Source organism: Papilio xuthus, unplaced genomic scaffold (genome assembly GCF_000836235.2).
Source record: "Papilio xuthus unplaced genomic scaffold, Pxut_1.1 DF825946.1, whole genome shotgun sequence".
In the NCBI taxonomy this organism is placed as follows: Eukaryota; Metazoa; Arthropoda; class Insecta; order Lepidoptera; family Papilionidae; genus Papilio; species Papilio xuthus.
In genome coordinates, this window is record NW_013532703.1 from 1,345,538 (window position 1) to 1,368,010 (window position 22,473).

Here is a 22,473-nt window from a genome sequence, read left to right on the forward strand (position 1 = left end):
AACATATTTGTGGCAACCCTATTTATAAAGTTAGAATACTCTATGTACTGCAGAGGACGAGGGATCGTATAATGAAAATAAGTATTTCTTCTAGAATATTGATCAATTTAAAATTGGCTAATGTTAAAAGTAAATTTATCGTTATTGCTAAGAGTTATGGAATTTGAATTCCGTATTCATTTATAGTGAGGAAATAAATTATATTTTTTAACTGTGCAAAACTGTGGCATCAATCATTTCTCGATAAAAAAATAAACTTTAAAGGTTTTATTCTATTAAGGCAACTTTTTTTATTATTGTTCAACAACTAAGAAGGTTTTTTTTAATTTTGTCGTATAAAGATTTTTAAAATTTTGAAACTAATTATTTTTGCTTAATTTCCATAATTCTTGGCAATCAAAAATTATTGTTGTAACCCAGTAGTTTGCACTTATCTGTGGGGAAACGAAATTGATATTAAGAAAGAGAGAGGTTATTTTGGAAACGTTTTACGATAGAAAGAGATAAAAGATTATTAGTGTTGGAATGTTGGTAACGACGATACGTCTATGGAGAGGCATTATATTAGTGTTTTGTATCGACCTTTTTGAGTATATTTAAAAAAAAAGTAATTACAATTTTGTCAATGGGAATGTAAACTTACAATCTGTTGCTTTAAAACTTTAATTTTTAATGATAACTTTTTAGTATTTATGTTTAAAATTATGTTATTCATATTTAATAAAATAAAACACAAGTAAAAATCCTGAAATGTAACTAAAAAATGTTTTTTCAATAGGTTTGTTTGAACGAAATGTCAATGCATGTTAAACCTTATTTTCGTGTATTTATGAATTTTTTTTTGTTTATACGATATTCTTTACTGGACAATATGTAATTAACTTTCACTGCCGACTATAACTGATAATTTGCTTTCTTTAACCCTGGGTTTTCACTGCAGATATCTGTAAAGTCGAAAAAAGAAAATAAATTATAACAAACCTATCTAAACAATTTACTCTTTATACATAGATTTAAAAAGAGAATGTCCGTATTACTAACAATGTAAATATAATTTTTCAGTTCATAATTCAGTGGAAGTCGACTATAAATGACATAAGTTGACTGACGATATATTTTTACATAATTTTGTCAGCAATGGAAACCTACAACATAAAGCACATGAAAATGTAATACTAGTCATATTTTAGCCGGACTAATATGTTTTTTTACAAGAATGCATTCTCAAAGTGAAAAGGTTAATATCATGGTGCGGTGCTATGTGATGGAAGTCGATGTGGGGATAAGATTGGGATGCTGTGAGATCGCTCTGGATACGTTTGAAACGGAGATAATTTAAGTTTGCATTGCCGGAACATGTACAAAAATAGATTACAGTAATTATTGAAAGTGTGTTTCCAGTGACACTTGCCTTGACATATTGTCTCTGGTTTTTCAAAGAGAATAGAGGTTTATGTGAATTGAAAAGGCGTGAAGAATTGAAAACCTTATTCCAATTTTGTAAAGCTCAATTTTACTTGTGATTGCTGCTCTTGTTCTCAGTCAGAATGGACCCTTTTTTCAGAGAGGAATGCTTTATGCATACTCCGCGCCCCGGGGGGGGGGGGACGCAGTAGTTATTTGGGATTCTCCTCCATAGCGGAGGCATACCCACTAAATCTCTCTGTTCCTCCAACGCTTCGGGACGGGGCCACGGGCACGCTATCAAAATGGACCCAAAGAAATTTGAAATGTTTTTGTACAATGTTTCGGCAATGTAAACCAATTGTATGATATATATTCATATCGCATATTTCTCTTCATTTTGCATATAACGTTGCAATTATTATTATATGCAGACGTATAACGTAACAATGTTAAATTGGGGTATTTTAAGTTGAAACCTACCCTTAATACTTGGGGTTTCTGAAGTCAAAATATTTATGTACACTTTATTTCATAATAAATTAAAAATAGTTGTTTTTATTGCACAATTTGTAATGTTGTAAGTTCTACAATTTTGTTATTGAAAATCTATTACATTTTAATAAAAAGCACAATTTTATTTGATATATATTCGGCTTATGAATAATATTTTATATGGCAATGAATGCGTGTTATATTGGCTTGAATTTGTTATTTTATCTTTTAACCACTGTTAGTTATTTTACTGGTAAGTGATACGATATTTTATAGGTGCATATATTACCATTTAATATATTATATACATTTGGTTTCACATACATTTTTGATATAGAAAGGATTATGTTAATAGGGTATAAGTTTTTGACGGCGAGTGTAGAGAAGAGGGAGATTTGAAAAGTGGCTTCCATTGCGTTACAATTTATTTTGCTGTTGGCGATCTCACGCGTCGAGTGGGAGTTTGTAGAAATTATAAAACCTGCAATAAATATGTGTGGTTTGTATTGGATTGTTTTATTTCTACCGATTTTCCTTATTTCATATGACTTATAAAAACTAACAGAAATGTGGAAATTATATTTATTGAAGACGAAAAGACCTTCCATTTTGTCTTAGACCGATGTTTAGGAAATGAAACGACGGAATGGATTTTTCATTTATATTTAAACCAAAAGAAAATAATACGTCAATAGACAAAACAATCAGGCATGAATAGAATTGGTTCCGGGTTCCCACTTGTAACTGTTGAAGCCGGCGCGGCCTCGCTTCACCGTCTCACCAATCACCGACGGATTCTTCACTGACTCTGATGATGAATAATAAATAATATTGGTGGAGGGATCGTAGCTCATAGCCGACTTCTCTTCAGAGGTGAAGCGAGTGAAAGTAGACGATGTGTTGACGCGATGTAAAGTCGAGTAACTCTTGTTAGCGAGCACGGAGACGGGCTCCTCGTCGTCCGAATTGTCGTGGTAGAGTGGTGGGCTCGGCGCGCCGGGCGGGCTGAGCGGGCTTGCCGGCCGCTCGCCCCGGCTCTGCCCAGAGCATCTGCTACCACTTCGATGCTCGGCGCACACGTGCATATTTAAACGCTGTCTGGAAAATGTTTGCATTGGAGTTACAAAGTACATCTACGTTTAAGCTAAAAGGTTGCTCCATTTCAGATTCAATAAAACCTATAAATGTTAAAATAATCGCTTACATGTGATCAAACTTTAGTCCACAAATTTGACATCTGAGTGACGACCCTGAAGTGTGCACTGACGACGTGTCCGACTCGACGGACGAGCTGGACTTCCTATCTGCCTTCTGCAGGTGAACACAGCTCGACCTTCGCGAGTTGGAGGTGGACTTGCTGGCCCCAGATGCCACGGTGTCCACTTTAGAGGAGTGGCGAGTGAGGTTAACATTCGACGTGGAGTGACGACTCTTTTTCAGTTCGGCAATGATTTCCTCCGGATCCTCAATCTTGTCAAAGAATGAGACAATCTTCTTTAACTTCTCTTCGTTAATCTGCTTCGGTTCGGGATCGGTTTGTGTCACGTTGGCCACTTTCGAGTGATGTCCAGATATTGTAGATGTTAGATTAGTGCTCAGTTTAGATATGCCAATATGTTCATTTTCATGTAACAATTTGTCGCGCTCTCTCAGAAATCCCTCGTGGCAGTAGTGACAGGAGAACTTGCGATCAGTGAAGTGGCACAGGTTTATGTGATCGTTGTAGTTAATAATACCTGTGGATAAAAACGAAAACAATCATTCAATTGAAAAAAATCCCCAAGATAACTTGTTATACGATGTCGTAATTTCATAGTAACTTTAAGAAAGATACCGTAAAAAATCATCCTGCACCCCATGAAAGGGCATTGCCTCGGCGTAGTGTCCATCAAGCAGTTCCTCTGCACGGACTGTACGTAGCTCAGTATGACGGGGCTCTGCCGCTCCCTCAGCGCGGACTCCGAGTACACTTTCTTTGCACCCCGAAGCCGACGAAATCGCATCCCGCGTCGACGGCGCTTCTCGTATCGATTGCTGATGTTGTTGTCGCTCGCCGCGTACATGTGGGGGGAGGGCAGGCCGTTGTTGGACTTCTCTCGTCTTATGCCAAGTATTCGTTGGAGGAACAGCTGAAAACGCGTCGGCTTAGGTTGCGAGTCTTTCAACATCATGAACGGAGTCGCGTGCAGGATTTCCGAAGTCTGAGTGCATTCGCATTCCTTTTCGCTGGTGGTGACGGAGAGGAGGTCTTTGCAGTCCTGCGTGTACTTGTCGCGGCGTACGAGGGACTCTTGTGTAGAGGTAGAGGTGTATTGCAGCTTGAGGTCGCGGACGACGGCCGTGGTAAGGGAGCTGCGCTCGGCGGGCGCTAGGAGGGGCGAGGGCGGCGCTGCAGGATCCGCTGTGCCGGCGCACGCATCCGTCTTGGTCCGGTGCGAGCGCCGCCGCCGCGAGTGCCGCCGCTCCTCGCGCCTCTCCCCGCCGTACGGCTCAGGCAGAATGCCGATGACACTCGCATCATAGATTTGGAACAGCTTCTTGAGACATTTGTACTTGGCCTTCAGGACCTCGTGTTTTTTCTTTGGTATCCATTTGCACACATCTTCGTCGGTCTCTTCCTTTCCGGAGTCACTCATCAATGTCGGACGTTTCTTATCCAACATTGATATGAAGCTTGAAAGGTAACAAATAATTTTACAAAGGAAAAAGAACGACACACTCGCGTAAATTTGAAAATGATACGGTATCATAACTAAGGCACTTTTTCAATAGATTTTGCGTAGGTTTTTTATAAAATCGAAACACTTCCCGATAGAGTGCATTGTGCTATGACGTTTTTGACAATTGCAATGCGAAAGCGGAAAGCGTGTTTTCCAGTTTATTTTTCTAAAACAATGATTTATAGAGTATTTATTGAGAATCATAAACAGACGAGCAAAATAAAGTAATCGTTTGAAAAAAATCAGTTGATTGTCGTACGTTTGTCTTTCGAAAATGGCTAACATATTTAGACAAACTATAACAACATAGCGACGATCAGATGTATGAGATTCAATTCAAAAGTTGTTACAACGCAACACCAAGACTGGATCCAGTATTGTGATCTGGAAGGCTTGTATTCGCCAATGTGACACTCTCTTAGTCTTAAATCCCTTTTACACAGAACTAATAGCTGCGCAATTCCGCTTTTAGCGTGCCAATAGAACTAGAGTCCTTAACAGTGGTAGAGCCCGCTTTAACATCTTCGCACGAATTGTCCCGGCTCGCCCGGTGAAATACCACGACCACACCGAAGACAGGCGTCAAGTGGAAGCAGTTCCGCGTTTCGTCTGATGAGTGTGTGTCCCGGAGGCCTAATTTAGTCCTCTTTCCTTTCCTACCCTTATTGTTATAAGGAAAGGATGGGAAGTGGAAGTGGACTTTCCGGGTGAGAGGATGCATGGAAGGGGAAAATATTTTCTTTATGTGCATCCTCTCCTTCGTCGATTAAAGGTAGGCAACGCATATGCAATTGCGTATGTCTATGGGCAACGGTCACTTCGCTATTTCAGCGATTTCAGGTGGCCGCTCGCTCGTTTGCCACCTTCTGATATAAAAAAAACGTGTGGTGATCAGTAAAGTTAATCTACTGTTTACAACAAAAATTATTATAGTTTAATTATGAATATAATATTTACAATACAATTATTCAACTAATAAACTAATTTTAAGTACAGTCATTAGCTATTTTGTAGGTTTAACCGAATGATCCTTCCGGCATCAGCAGACCTGAAAAAATGGAACATAATATTTAAAAGGCAATTAGATTTATTTAGAGATTTAACTTATGTACAATAATTTAATTTACCCGCAATGCAAGCCGTCATAAAGCAGATTCCGCAACCGGTGAAAAACGCTCGCACTGCCACCTGGAAACATAAAAGTAAACTAACATTTTAAAATGAAAATACAACAAGACAAAACTTGTACAGCGTAAATACTATTTGCGTTTCAATAATGGAAACTCTCTGATTGAGATAAAGTAACTACATGTAACTTACACTGGAGAGTGTCTCTCGCTGTGCGGGCGCCATGGCGGAGATGGCACCAATCATGATGCCTGCAGATGCCGGGTTGGTGAACCCGCACAGCGCGTATGTCGCTATCAGCTCGCCTCGAGACTGCACGTTAAATTAAATTAAACAATAATAATAGCCATATTCATTGACTAAGCTAAAGTTCCTCTAAAATAAAATTAAAATTAGTTATCTTTTCTTGTTTCATTTGCCATTCAGAATTATATTACCGTGTTAACTATTCAATCTGCTAAAAGCATTTCTCAAAATAACTAAAGCTAGAGATCTCAAGATCTTTAGACGGTGTACTTACCGATAACAAGCCTTGATTCTTCATCTCGCCCATACGCTGGTAGGCGACAAACTCGTTGACCACTGTCTTGAGGCCCACAAGTGTGCCGACGTGCTCGCATTCCTCCCACGGCACGCCTGCAAAACATAAACCAAACTAAAAAACGTCTATCATTTGACGAATTTGCATTTCTCATTCAATCCACTTTACTTTCATAGCAATAGTTGTATGTTACCTCACAAAATAAGTTAACTATTTATTCAATTCCAAATATCCGTAAGCTTCTTAACGTAACGTAATAATTGCTTAGTTGAATTAGAATTATAGTACTGATTCGACTTTTATTTCTTGTTACCTTTCCAGCTTAGTTAAATATGTTATTCGTACCCATGAGCCAGCAGAGCGGTATAAAGATCTTGCCGAAAATCCATTCGAGGTTGATGTCAGGGTTGCCGAGCAGACCGCCGCAGTAGCCGAGCACGCCGTTCAGGAAGGCGATCACCGCAACGAAGGCCACCAAGTTAGCGATGATGTTCATGATCAGAGCCACGCCATTGGTCGCACCTCGCGTCGCAGCTGATAGTGCGGATTGGTCCTCACTGACAATTCAGAATGGTTATTAGGAGTCCAAAAAAGTGTCGGTTTTTTATTGCCTTTAATTCTACTACTACTTCTGACTTTTTAGCTTTTGCTATCCTTATATTTATCTTCTACCTTTTACTACTCTGTAATCTTACTTTTCTTAAAAACTATAGTAAAAATACTCCTTATCATGAAAATTATGTTTAGTTAACATAGAATTTTACAACAATTTTTTCAACAGTTGACTCACTACGACTCTAAAACATTAAATAAAAGCAGTATAATGCTGTCTCTGTTTATTCCTAAAGGCACGAGAGAGACGACATGTTTGTTAGTGTGGCAACACTGACATTTCAACGGGCTGCAGGTTGTGTACGGCGGTGCGGCTGCGACGCGTCTCCGGCAACATGAGCTTGGCGTAGCAGAGCGCGGCGGGCGCGGACATCACGCTCGCTGTCACCAGGTGCGCCGGCTCCGCGCCAAATGCTATGTATGCTGCTAGGATTGTACCTAGTAAATAGAGATACAAGGCGCTTGTTTACTAAAACATGTAGGTAACTGAGGAAGAGAAACTAAGAATGGAAGTTAAAGGTTTTAAGATCAGATTTTTTTCATAGACACACAATCAATCAAGGGTTTTTTTTTGGTTGGAGATTACTTTGCTAGTGGTCTTTGTAGCAATTGTTTTGAATTGGAAAGCTAAACTTGCCCGATACCGTTGCGAAGCCTGAAGACATCACGACGTGTATCTCGGAGGGGGTGAGCAGCGCAAGGTACGGCTTGATTATCAACACCGACTCCGACTGTCATAAAAAGATAAATAGTACAATTATGAATGAACATGACAATGACAATAAACAATATGACAGCATGACAAGTGGACAATTTGACAGTATGACAACTTGACAATTTGATAGTATGACTATTTCATAATTTGACAGTATAACAATTGAAAATAAGAGTAAGCAAACATTTAACAATTCGATAAGTGACAATGATAATTGACAATTTGACATTTTGACAACTAATAATGAATTGACAATATGACAACTTGACTACGACGAATTGATGGTAGTTCCTTCTTTATCTTGTAAATATTACCAACCTGTCCAAGAAAGACGTTAGCGACGGAAATTACGCTCTCGCAGACTGTGGTGGAGGTGAGGGAGCGCAGCACGTGCCCCAGCCGCAGGCAAAACCACTGCAGCGCACCCCAGAAGAACAACACTTCCACCAGCATGCTGAAGAAGAAGATCACTGGCAGCGTCTGCCGTCGTCGCAATTTAAAAAAAAAACATCTAACATTGTAAATAAAAAAAATAAAAGGTTTTAAAACTTACGCTGAAAGCAAAGACTCCTTCAGTCCTGACTAAAAGGTCACCGAACACGAACGCAGCGCCTTCTACACCGTACGACAGGAAAGTGGCCACCTGGAAAATAAAACATAACAGTAAATACAAAAAAAGACCAATAATTCTACAGTTAATGTATTTAAAGAGCTACTGAAAATTCTACGGGAAAAAATGGCTCGCTGGGACAGTGTCACGACCACACAGAGGTGAGGCGTCAAGTGAACGTTTGCCGCGTGTAATCTGTTAAGCGTAATTTATCCCTTCCTGACGTTTAGTATCAATCAATGTGCGAAGAATACCTTATCAGAGAAGCACTGCAGAGCGAGCCTGCCGGAGTCCCACCTGATGAAGATCAGGCCGAATATAAACTGTATCAGCAGGCCCATGCTAACCGTGCGCCATTTGATGCGCCCGGGGTGGGCAGAGAATACAAAACCTACAACAGTGTAAATCAATATAAGCTTGAGTTTCTCAAAAACAACTGTATAAATATGTTATTGTAAAAATGCTTAGGCATTGAAAATGCTTGGTTAGATGACATTTTCGTCACTAACTTTTATAAAACACAATAATATAATAAAATATAGTTAACTAGCTATAGCCCGCGACTACTTGAATACTGAATTTAAAAAAGACTAATAAATAGTATATGTGTTCTTCCAGACTATGTTCTACATCTACGACAAATTTCAGCAAAATCCATGCAGCCGTTCAGGAGATATCTCCAAACAAACAAACATACATCCATCCATCCAAAAAATCGCATTTATAATAGACAGTATAAGTTCTGTTTGCGAGCAATAAATATAAAATTACATTACAAAAATAGGGAAAATATTTTATTCGGATAGTATGAAGGGGCTCGTCTAGGTATCGATAACTGATGGAGATAAAAGCAATTAATTATTTATGACTATATCACTATGCATCGTAAATATATCAACGACCTTTGATAATAAAATAAACTAATTAATAATAATATAATCTATTATATAGATAAATTACAAAGAATGTTACAATAATAATATGAACGATAATATTACTAATATTATAAATGCGAATGTTTAGATGGCTGAAATTTGACATACACATAGTCTGGAAGAACGCATTAGATACTAATTATGTTTTTTTAATTCCGCGGACGGAGTCGCAGGCGACAGCTAGTTAGACAATTTAAACTGATAAGTAAGAGTCAAATATTAAGCATTACTCTGGCACAGTACGAGTTAGCTGACTAGCCTACATACCTAATAGTAATAGAACAATGAGGCCAAGTAATGAGATCAGTCTTTCAGGCGCGTCTCTCGTATCGAAGTAGAGGAACACGGCAATCGCAGCCAGGACGCCCACAGAGAAACACCAGCGGAACCATCTTTATAAAACAAGTTTAAAACACACTTACAAAAATGTACATACGAGTTAACTTTCCACCTTTTTGATAGTGGTTTAAGTCTTGATAACGAAAAAAATGCAATGGAATTAATGTTCTTAATTTGTGTAAAATAATTGTTCTTAATTTTTACGAGAAGGGGGGGGGGACAAACGAGCAACGGATCGGTAAAATTTAATCCGTCGCCCATTGACATTTAAAGGAAGTGTACGCCATTTTCTTGAAGGCCACTAAATCGTAACTGTTGCGAAATACCGCCGAGGACAGAGTATTCACATATTCAAATATTGCAAGTACAAATATGTGTCAATTCTTTCATTCTCTCATTCGCACAGATGTTTTGATAGAGACCGTGAACTTTGTGACGATTAGAAAGATAAGTAATTGCTTTTACTGCAGTGACACGTGTATTTGTTTTGGATTTTCCTATTATCTCTGAGAAATCTCTTTATCTTTTACAACAGGGAGATACAATCGCTTCCCACGAACTGTGTTATTAGTAGAATTGTTTAACTTACATCTTTTTCCAAAGACAATGAGCTATCGTCTCGATTCTTATCCATACTGTCTTCTCGAACCACTCGCCGAAGTACCTCTTCACCACGAGGAAGTAAATCACGAAGAAGTAAACTATACTGAGGAAGGCTATCAGACTTCCGAATCCATGGCAAAGTTCTAAAGGCTTGTTACCTGAGAAACAAAAAAAAACAATAAGCTTTGATCACCACCCATATTACGAAAAATATTTCTGAATACGCCAAATAAATTTGTATATTCGATATTCGACCCTAACAACTAACATTTAGTGTCAAATATCGCACAGCAAATTGTCCCCATAAGGGCTGTATTGAATTAAGCATCCGCTTTATTGCATTGGTAGCGTCAAACATTTTACTAATTTCGGGAAAAAATGAACATCCTATACCACAAACTAAAAACGATCAATTAAATTGCTTAATAAATACTTACTATGATTCATCCAGTAATATAGACATCCGAAAAAGAACCCAATAACAAGGCCATTTAACACAAAGACGGCTATCGTCTTCATAGCAGAGCTGTTCTTCTTTAGGAAGTCCTCAGTGGAGCTGCCTGCTTTGTTCAGCGTCAGCTCGAACCAACCGCTCGGCTCATACTCCAACTTCTCATGGACTATCTGAAAAAGAAAAAAGAAATAAAGGTAAAATAAACGACACATACAATATTAAGTGATTTTTATACTCTAGTGTTTGTTTCTTACGAAAATGTATTTAATTACATAGAAATTTTATTAAACGCATAGCTAACTAGTGTTATGAGACCGATTACTTAACTTTCGTTGGAATTATAAAGTAAAATTCTTTATATTAATTCCAGGAACAAACAAAACGCATTACCTCTTCGATTATGACAAACAAAATCTTCAATTAAAATAGGCAAGATAAAACAATTGACAAACGTCAGACAAAAACTAATCATGACTTTTTAAAGGAAGTATTGAACGTATTAACCGGCAATGAATGTTACCTTGCTGGTTCGCAAACGGAGAACATTTTGAAAGTAAAATATCAACTCACGCCTTTCCTTGGCATATTTGCCGTTGATTTCTGAGATCAAATTCTCTGTATAAAACATATCGTTATCCCTGTCATTATCTTTGACAAAACAGAGATAACAATGTTTTAAGCAGAGATTTTATTCTCTGAAACCTACGGTTGGTAAATTATTTTAATTTAATAAATCTTCAATGACAACCCTTTACGAGAGCGTCGGTGGCTCAGGGGTCAAGCACTTGACTTGCAATCTGCAGGTCCTGGGTTCGAATCCCGCCATGTACCAAAGTGTTTTTCGATTCCCGATTTTACATATGTACATTTATTCAACGATCTTACCGTTATGGAAAACATCGTGATGCAACCCGCACATAGAAGAAATTCAAAGTTATTATACGAGTATGTGTGAAGTCAACCAACCCGCACTTGGCCAGCGTGGTTGACTATGGACTAATCACCCTTTACTTAGGGTAGACTCCGAGCCCGTCGGTGGGGATGTATAGTGAGCTGATGATGATGACTACCCTATACATGTTTTCTTTAAGATTCGTGTGTTTTTAAAAATAAGTAGATAGTTTAGTCACATTAAAAGGTAGGAAGAAGTCAAAATGTACAAGCGCGTGACATTGTTGCTATGGGATGACCAAGAATATTTTTTATCTATTAGATTAGTGACTTATTAAGGAATAACAATATAAAAAGTATTTGTTACTTACGAAAATGCATATGCTGATAAATACGAAAATTTACATACATAGATGGATGGATGGATGTTTATTAGAAGGTATCTCCGGAACGGCTCAACGGATCGTTATGAAATTTGTCACAGATGTAGAACATAGTCTGGAGGCACAGGCATTACGTTTTTATTCTTCATTTCGCGCGGACAGAATCGCGGGCGACAGCTAATATAACTATAAGACTTACCTCTCCATTAGGGTCTGCTTCCTCCTTTTTCTGCATTTCATCCATTTCCACGAAGGTTCCATCTGCTGTCTATAAATACAATTATTTATTATATTTTTTTTTAAAGTTTGTTATAAACAAAATTTTTAAAATCAATCCAGTAGGTTTAATTTATTTGATTTTCGTACAAACAGAAAAATATATTTAAAAATCGGGCCTTTTTATATAACAACTAACGTAATTAAGTTGGCAGTTTTGACTTTCTAGAACTATCGTAAAAATATTTTTACCTTAAAGACAATTTTGATGATTCACGAACACAAACTTTTAAGTACGTAAATATTAATATTTAAAATATCCTTTAAAGAAATTAACTCAATTCATTTGTTATTTATATATAAATTTAATTTACAATACGAGACGTTTTTATAACTACAATACACTAGTAAATGCTACGAGGGAATGCACACGCGCACACCACAGTTATACTATGTTAGTAAACAGGTGAAATAAGGCCGCGGTCGCACTATCAACTAACATTTATTTTAATAACCTAAATTAAAATGTCGATAACTTATCTAATAGATATCTCACTAGGTATTTTGTATAACATTGTACATCCTTTAATTTAAAATACTTTAAAACAATTTATAAGTTTTTAACTTTTTATAATCTGGATAAATGACTTAATAAAAAGCAATTTTCGCAGTCATATTTATTAATTGGTTGCTTAGATTCCTTTTATTAACTATACACTAAGAGGGATATGCGGCAGTTGCAGATTTCTCAAACGAAAATAGGTCCTTAGTGACTATTTAAAAGCCCTGAATACGATTTAATATTGTCGCAAAATAGCGCTAATGAATCAACACCTTTATTTTTATTATTGTTTGGGATTGTTTCACGAGGCATATTTTGTTGAAAATTCTATCACAAACAATTGTAGATGACACATTTTCTTACTTACAAAGGTAAAAGCAATAAAAAAAAATATTGCTACCTTCTCAAAGTGAACCAGAGTGATGACAATATGTTCCTTATCGGTGTTTTTACCAATAGAAACTTACATTTGGAAACAAACTATGTATGCTACAATTATAAGATTTAACAGTGGCAGAGCTCGCTTTAACATCTTCGCACGAATTGGCCCGGTTCGCTCGGTGAAATACCACGACCACACAGAAGACACGCGTCAAGTGGAAGCAATTCCGCGTTTTAATATATTTTATAATATATAAGGAAAGGATGGGAAGTGGAAGTGGACTTTCCGAATGAGAGGATGCATGGAAAGGGAATATATTTTCTTTATGTGCATCCTCTCCTCCGTCGATTAAAGGTAGGCAACGCATATGCAATTGCGTATGTCTATGGGCAACGGTCACTTCGCTGTATCAGCGATTTCATGTGGCCGCTCGCTCGTTTGCCACCTTATGATATAAAAAAAAATAAGTCAAATTGAATTGAAAAAAAAACTATTTTATGTACGTAACAATAAAAAATAAAGTCAGCAATTCTTATCAGTAGCGGGTTATAAAATTTTTGATTATGACTGTACTTAACTGAAGTTGCGTACCACTTTAACAATACACCTTATCGCTGTTTGAACAAGTTATGAATGCAATTTGCTTCACACCAATGTGGTTTTTAAGTACTACAATACACAAAAACGTATTTTTAACTATCTCTCTCTTCTCATAGAGTTTAACAGTCCTGACTATTGGATAAACGAAAAACTTCCCTAAGCGAAAGTCATTGTCTAGTGCAAATGGCGACCTCCTTAATCAAGAAACTGAGGTTAGAAAGAGGATAAACAAGAATATTGGGATACTTTGGATTCTCGATTATTCAAGTTTGACTCTATATATTTTGTGTGTGATTCAACAGTCAAAACTTATGGTTATGCGTTTTATTTTACTTACACACCAAAAATCGTCGTTAGAAACCATATCATCATCAGGTCACTGTAGACCCCACTGAGGCTCGGAGCCTACCTAAAGCCTAAAGATATTCCTGTCCTAGGTTTAGGCTCCTGTCTTAGGGTGTCTGGTCTTGGTCTAAAGATCAGAAATCATGTTTATGTCACAAGAGAGTGACAGAGTTGGTATAGATCCTTGAATAATTTACATCGATCCAATGATATTCCAAAAAACGTTGATATAAAAATTGTATTCTTTGTCTTTGGCCAGTGTTTTATTAAAAAAATAAAAAATTACTTACACCATTACTCCTAGTTTGTGTTGTTCCGTTTGTATTCATTTTTCTTATTTGTTTGAACTTTTAAATAATCATCAGCTTGTCAAATCGGTTTTTGTAATAGATTTTTCAGTTTTCAATCGCTCACAAAACATTTTATCTGTAACAAATTTAAAAAATATTGTAAAACATCGAACGTGGTTTTGGTGAGATTTGTGTGTTTAGGAATAATCATTTTAAAGTACTTAATATGGATTTTTTATAATATTAAACGATTAGAAAAGCCACAAGAAAATAAGAATAAGCCACATCAGATTTTTCAAAGTATATTGGCGATGGTGGCAAACAAACTGTGTCAATCTTACTAATATTATAAATGCGAATGTTTGGATGGATGTTTGTTTGAAGGTATCTCGAGAACGACTGTATAGATTTCGCTGAAACTTGGCATAGGTATAGAGCATAATCCGCACGGATAGAGTCGCGGGCGATAGTTAGTAATCTATGTTTTGATTTCCTTAATTATGATTCTGTTGCGAGTTGTAGTTATCGTAAGATACAACATGCGTCTTTATTCCCATTGTTTTGTGGCAAGTCACATCACTAATAGCAAATAAAAATATTTGAAGACTGGGATAATTAAATACTAATAAATTAATATCTATCATAAATTAACGACATAATTGTTTTTCTTTCTCAGAACCATAGACTTTACTTTGAGAAATTATTTTACGACATCATTATATTAATTGCGTGAAGCGAAAACTTTGTATGCGTTTTTAACGTAATCACGCGAACGGATTTTAATTACGCGTATTTGACTCGGTTTAAGTTAATGTGATGAATAAAATTCTTCTTTATTCAAAATTAAAAAAAAAACATTGCTGATCAATTATGTTCGAATTTAGAACAATTCTTTATTTAAAATAAAAAAATCTTTGCTGATGTTCAAATTTCGAATATCGATCGTTTTTAATTTATACCAGAATATAAAACTGATTTCAATCTGTTTTTTTTGGCATTACATATTTTATTGACCATTAACTCCTAAATTATCGTTAATCGTAAATCCCTAAACTCAAGCGTCATTAAAAATGCGATAAACTAATCGAAAAAAATTTACTTATCTATTGATATACGTGTTCAATATTAATCATCAAACTATTTGTTCATTATTAAATTATATTACTGGGTTATAAATATATAAGTCGTGTTTCTCGTATATTAGTAAAAAAAAATTTTTGTGTAAATTCTGACTGAATTTGTAATTAATAGAATACAGACATGTCTATAACGTATGACTGTGGTTTTATGAAACCAAAATCTTCGTTTAAACATATATTAAAAACATATTGTTATCTCTTTCTTTTCAAAGATAATAGAGGGATTACGATATGTTTTAGACAGAGGTTTTGATCTCAGAAACCCATAGTGATAGTTCACATTACGTTGCCTTGCCTACCTAAGAAACAGAGGAAAGGATGTAAAGAAAGGGGAAAAAGACGTCCTAATTTTTAGAACGACCTAGGAAGTCTTTCCTTGAGGATCGTCCCTATGACGATAAGGGATTTTAAGTTGGACGTCTTTATTCATATTACTTTATAATATAACCAAAATTTACAAAAGTGTAACGTGGTATTTTTATGTCATTTTAACTAGCGGAAAATGTAACACAGAAAGCAACAACCTTTATCGCTTTAACGGTTAAAATGTACAAGAATTTGCGTAAATGTGTTAAAAAGGTTCTTAACTGTTAATTGAGTTTCATGCTTCGAATTTTGACATTATTTAAGAAAAATGGTCCTTCGTAAGCACGACACTAATTTTTATTTGTAGATTAAAAAAATAGTTTTCGTCTAATCTTCATTACACTGTATTTTTTTATTTCTTTAAATTAAACGGTTGTTGTAAATTATTACGTACCATTATTTTATACTGGCCGAAACGAATATAGTTCTGTTACAAAAAATATATATAAAAAATGCACACAACACAGGCGCGAAAATTTTATATCGCGTTTTATAATTCGGAACAACCGACAATTCACTAAAATGTCGAAAATAATACTGAATCGTTCGTCGCAATGATAAGATATTTTATTGAGAGTGATAAGAGAAAGGTTTATTTACGAATCTTATCTTTTCAGTGTTCAGGTTCAACGAGTATTGATGCTTTCTTCAGCCCTAATACTCGTGTTACTCGTAAGTCGTTCTGAGGCGAATAATTTGGACATGTCTTTAAGTTTCAGTTAATCTTTTTATGAACAAAGGTAATTAGGGAGTACTAATGCACCAGATAAATCTAGTTAATGTAGTGTTTGCTACATTTACAGGACAAGATGATAAATAATTATTTTGTCAGTTTTTCAAAAATACTTAAGAACTGAAGATTTTGTTTCTTCCACTTCATTTACGAGGGAAAACGGTAGAGTTTAAATAATTATTACTTTAATATTAAATGCTAAAGTAACTCCGTCTATCTGTCTCGTTTTCATACCGAAACTACTGAACCGATTTTAATAAAATGTTGGTACACTGATAGCCTGAAAAAGGAGATAGACTATTTTTTCTTCTCGACAGAATTTCACGCGGATGAACTCACGTTTTTTACATACAGTTATTTAGTTGAACTTTTAAGAAGTAGACCCATTTTCTAATCATAATTCCATCTAAAGCCATTTCTATTTAAAAACCAAATAAAGGACTTGAAATTTTTTGCTCTATGATTTTATTATATTTAACAAATCTACCTCTACCGTCTAACTTACTAATATTATAAATGCGAATGTTTAGATGGATGGATCTGTAAAGGGATCTCCGAAACGGTTCAACGGAATCTTGCTGAAATTTGACATAGATGTAGAACATAGTCTGGAAGAACACATATAGATGTAGAACTCTTCGCGGACGGAGTTGCAGGCTACTGCTAGTTAAATAGATAATTCACAGCTTTCTATTATTGCTATGAATAGTTTACCATCTTTTATACATAATATTTAAAAGTGTTTTACATAACATTATGATTATATACCGTTTTATAACAAAACTCGGAGACCAGATGTATTGTAATTTATATACTCCCAATATATTTGAATCCCTTATCCAAATATCATATATATGTATATAAAGATAAAAGTAATTACTCGACTTATCTAATATTAGTATTATAATTTACCTTTTTATCGGATCATATGATAATCCACAAGGACTTTTGGTGAAATAACGATCAAGGATTAGGCGCATTTTTTACGTACGTTTTTTTATATAATAATAAATGTACATTTAAATAGTTACTTTGTATCTTTTGTTACAAATCCAAATCGCCAAAAGGTTGGCACTATACATCTTACGGTTAGTGAGTCCGATTCCCGCCTTTATTCTCGTAAAACATATCTAAGTATAGTAGTTTTCACATATCTTGGCGACTCTACGGCGAACTTCTCGCGAGTTACTGCGTAGTACGGGGGTGAGGGCACCATACTTGTAAAGAATTATACAATCTTTCAGTTAATTTGGAATAGTTACAACTATTCAATCAGAAGAAATATCGTTGGTCTAAGGCATTAATTTAGGACTCAATAGCAACAATTCCTGTCGTCAACGGCCAAATATTTGAAACAGCTTATATTATATATATTAGCCAGATAATTGAATACCACGAAACAATTAAGACTTAAACAGACTTAATAAATACAAAGATGCCGGCTACAAATACACTCAAATATTTAACAGACGACCACACGGATGATATAAAGGTAACCTTGACATTAAATAAACCGACTTGAATAAACCGACAAAAAAATAAACATATTGATTGGATTAATTATATAAGTGTATAAAATTAGTTACGTATAGTTAATTAAAATAACCTTAAAAACATCTTACTAATATTATAAATGCGAATGTTCAGATGGATGGATGTTTGAAGGTATCACCGGAACGGCTCAACGGATCTTGATGAAATTTGGCATAGATATAGAACATAGTCTGGAAGAACACATAGGCTACTCGATTAGTTTTTTTTTAACTCCGCACAAACGGAGTCGCGGGCGAGAGTTAAGTCTTTATATCAAACGTCTGTATGTTGATTTGTTAATATAATTTATATGACTAGTCTTTATTTGTCACATCGTCCGTATTGTTAGATATGCAATTTATATATATTTATCATCAATTGTTTGTTATGTTGTGACATATTATAGAAATAAACACATTCATATGTCCATCATTTGTGATGGACAGACGCCTTTTTAATTACATATCTTCAGTTAGATTGTTCTAGATGTTATTTTGTTTAATGTGTTTTCATTAATTGTAATTCCTTTTTTTAACTAATATTGTGAATGTTAAAGTAACTCTGTCTGTCTCGCTTTCACACTTAAAATACTGAACCGTTTCAAATGAAATTTGGTATACAGGTAGTCTAGAGCCTGAGAAATGACATAATCTGCTTTTTAACGCAAAAAAGTGCTGTAAAGGGTTGAAAATGGGGGTGGAAATTTATACGGAGGTATTGTCATTTTGACATTAAGATGCTTAAAACTTAAGTATACAAAGTTTCTAAAAGTTTAACTCTCAAAGATGCAAAATAAGAATAGGGGATGAAAGTTTGTAAGAGCATATAAAATGTTTATGTCAATCTTATGTTACTTGAATATATATATTTTATTGTAACGTCTTCCAAGTTAGCTTAAATACAGTAGAACCCGCTTAATACGATTTCATGCATAATACGCCATTTTATATTGGACCCTACAATTTGAGATATGTTTTCATACATTTCTTAACGCTTAATACGATCCTCATCACGTTTAATACACAATCACACGCCGCACTTATTGTCCGTAGCGGTAGTATGCGAATTAACCTAGTTATTGACGTATTCAAGCAATAAGAACCTGTGAAGGTTATCCTGGTTATTCTTCCATCGATGACAATATGGCATCGTTAGAGTTGCAAACAATTGAAAATCTCATAGAAAATGCTAATAACACCTAGGCCCTGAATAATAATGTTGAAAACAAAGATGAAACAACTCCAATCTTATCAGACGACCAAGTATTGTCAGCAGTGCACAGCATCTACCAAAGAGAAGACGATATACAGTTAAATTGAGAATCTAATTATTACTAACCATCAAATTCTTGTCGAGTTAAAATAAATGATTACTTAAATCTTACTAATATTATAAATGTGAATGTTTATATGGATGTTTGTTTGAAGTTATCTCCAAAACAACTGAAAGGATCTCGATGAAATTTGGCATACATAGTCTGGAAGAATACGTAGGCTACTAATTATGTTTTTTTTTTAATTTTCGGGCGGACGGAGATTCGGGCGACAGCTAGTGACGTATAATTACACAAAGTACGTCACGTCACGTCCAAAAATTCAACGATGTACGGAATTAGAAATTAATACATAAATATAATTTAATATATGGGATCCAAGGGCTGGCGCGCATTTCGGCCAAAGGTTGAGCCTGGCCAATAATATAGAGTAAGTTTTATCTATATCCCGTATAATACACTTTCGCTTAGACGCGTTTTTGGCTGGGCTCCTGAGAAATAGTATTAATGGGTACTGTAATTAAAATGCTATTCGAAGACTATTGTACGCAAAAGAATTCGCCGGTTAATAGATTAATCAATTAACACAGTAACAATAGTTAGCTTAACCAATCAGCGGCTTCAAGTAATCGCCAGAGGCAGCTTCAAGAAGTTACTCCGCTAAACTCTGCTTGAAACAATCAGTTTGGCCCTTAATTTACATTGGAATAATATTCGATTTTAAGTAGAAATATTAAATACCTAATAAAAAGTAATTTATTTAATAACTAACTGTCGCCTGCGACTCCGTCCGCCCGAAATAAAATAAACTAAATGAGTAGTCTATGTGTTTTTCGCCTTACGTTCTGTTTGTATACCAAATTTCATCGAGATCCGTTCAACCATTCTGGAGATTTCAAACAAACATCCATCCATCCATCCAAACTTTCGCATTTATAATATTAGTATGATATGTACGTAAAACGTGTTATTGAGTTTAAATTACAAATAATATTTACACAAGTTGAACAGAACTCTACATAATAAATATGAGTAATATAGAGTTTTATGTTTTATTCCGTTTTTGTCATATATTTTTTCGGTATAAATAAAATGTTTAACTAAGTTATTCTTAGTATTTTCCTGGTATTATGAATCAAAGAGTCCAACATCAGCTACCGTTTTCCGTTAATTTGGTCAAATAGAGAAAAATGTTTTGTTAGAATTTTTTATTGGCAGGTCTTTTATTCTCTTCGTTTATATTTTTTATAAAATATATAACTGGTATTTTATCAAATACCAGTCCTGTTTGACTGACAAGGTCATGTATGTATTAGAGTCGCAAAAATGCGGGCATTATCGGATGTAACAAACATCACTTTCTCCATAACTTAAATGAACCGAAAGGCTTGCCGACTTTAAAACCACGTTTCAAACATATTATTTCTGTTTTGTCATAATGTTATCATGTTTTATAAAGAGATTTTGGTCTCAGAATACCGTAGTTAGTTTGTAATTTTCGAGTCACAAGTTCAATTCAAATATAGCACAAGAAATTATTTTAATTAGTAAGTGAATCTTTAGGTTTTTTAACTTTCTAAGGAATTTAAATAGAAATCAATTAAAAAGCAACACATTTGTAATGAAAATTAAACCATAACGTTTACTAACCTTTTAATGTTTAATAAAATCATAAATTTTCCATCACAATATTTGTTTTGTATTTCAAGAAATAAGTACTTAATTTGATATATAACAACTTCACACGTTGTAAGAATTGCGCGAATTCGTAACGTCCATTCGCTTTGACTTTACGCGATGTACTGGGTTTTGGTTGAAGGTTGTTTGACAACCTAATTACACATAACGTAGCGGGTGAACACCTCTTTTACTTGTTTATTCGTATTTTACAGATGCATCCTAAATTAAATACAAGCACAAGAAACATGGCTTTAATTTGTGTCTCATTATTATGTCTGATTCTTTGCTCTCTATGGTTTTTACTAGATTTGTAAATCAAACCATTTTTGTTATTTAAAAACAAATTAAGTCAACACAGGACCGTTACATATTGTAAAATTATTTTTGGTTTGACAATGTCGTTTAGCCACCTCATTGGTTGTTTTTACGTCTTCGTTCTGGACACATTCCTTGTGCCGCGAAGTCATTTGAGAGAAAGTGTTTTGCAGGAAGTATTTTTGGAACTTATAAGTTTTAGCGATCATATAGAATATATACAATATTGTTAAAATACTTTGGAAAAACAGAATATAAGTGAACGTCGATTTACGGTTTGCAACATGGAGATGTTTCGATAATTTAAAGGTATACGTCCATTGGCCTTCTCCGGACGGACCGCACGCACGGCACGCAACGGATTTTAGTTAGACAAAGCAAATCCGTTTAATCCGTGCGAGAGTTGCGTCCGGCGCCCGCCAATGGACGCGCACTTATAACCGCCATAAATTACTTAAGACTCATTTGGTGAAATAAAACGTGAAATAAGGTCAACTGCTATATTTATTAATTTCATTACAAACATATAATTTCAACAAAAAAAAACATAAAAAGACACGGTGGCATGAAGGTTTGATTATTAATAAATACCCACATTTTTCAAACGAAGTTTACTTAACGATTGAAAAATATTTGCCTACCCTCATAAAGTAAATGGAAGGGATACATCATTAAACATTTTTAATTAATACCTCTTAATACTATTTCGCAAAAATTCATACTAAATAATTAAGCTGTTTTTTTTTTTCAAAACTTCGATGATTTCTGTTTGAAAATTCATAAGTATAAAAAATTATAAACATATAGAAAGAGTAGAATATTAAATATCTAACATATAATCTATTAAGCTAAATAATTAAATATCATTTAAATATATGTAAATTTGATTTCTTACTAAATGTAATTTCTTTATAAGAAAAAAAAACAAACATAGAATGTCTTATAGGATATGCAAATTATTGCTTTTGTAATATTATATATTGTTTTTATTATAATTTTTAAAAAGTATACAAATAACTAGATTTAACATAATTAACCGTGGGTTTTTGAAGCCAATGTCCCCGTTTAAAACATATCACTATTTTGTCAAAGACAAGTGTAGCATTCGTTGTGCTATATTTGGCTCGTTCACGTACCGACACGTGTTGCCGGCTCAAAGGTCTGACATCGACTGACGTCCCCTCTCTCCGGCATGTACTTATGGCGTGT

At 34.9% G+C, this 22,473-nt stretch overlaps 2 protein-coding genes across 3 annotated transcripts; both read right to left on the reverse strand.

The window, feature by feature from the left end:
• Positions 1-1,808: 1,808 nt before the first annotated feature.
• LOC106124571 (solute carrier family 28 member 3) lies at positions 1,809-21,057 on the reverse strand. Of its 2 annotated transcripts, none has more exons than XM_013321385.1 (17): positions 20,920-21,057; positions 14,226-14,361; positions 12,030-12,098; positions 10,540-10,726; positions 10,089-10,260; positions 9,428-9,552; positions 8,480-8,616; positions 8,169-8,258; positions 7,934-8,095; positions 7,538-7,631; positions 7,179-7,338; positions 6,634-6,845; positions 6,268-6,383; positions 5,940-6,059; positions 5,747-5,807; positions 5,614-5,667; positions 1,809-2,380 (listed from the first exon to the last, which is right to left on the reverse strand). In XM_013321385.1, exons 2-16 carry the CDS (start codon positions 14,262-14,264, stop codon positions 5,636-5,638), a joined length of 1,776 nt encoding a protein of 591 aa, XP_013176839.1. In that variant the 5' UTR covers positions 14,265-14,361; positions 20,920-21,057; the 3' UTR covers positions 1,809-2,380; positions 5,614-5,635. The 2 variants fall into 2 exon arrangements, with proteins under 2 accessions (XP_013176839.1, XP_013176838.1); XM_013321384.1 differs by lacking the exon at positions 20,920-21,057 and adding an exon at positions 16,125-16,248.
• Positions 2,547-5,162, reverse strand: LOC106124570 (uncharacterized). Its single transcript, XM_013321383.1, has 3 exons — positions 3,734-5,162; positions 3,104-3,635; positions 2,547-2,997 (listed from the first exon to the last, which is right to left on the reverse strand). The coding sequence occupies exons 1-3, from the start codon at positions 4,647-4,649 to the stop codon at positions 2,604-2,606; spliced, it is 1,842 nt and encodes a 613-aa protein (XP_013176837.1). The 5' UTR covers positions 4,650-5,162; the 3' UTR covers positions 2,547-2,603.
• Positions 21,058-22,473: the final 1,416 nt, after the last annotated feature.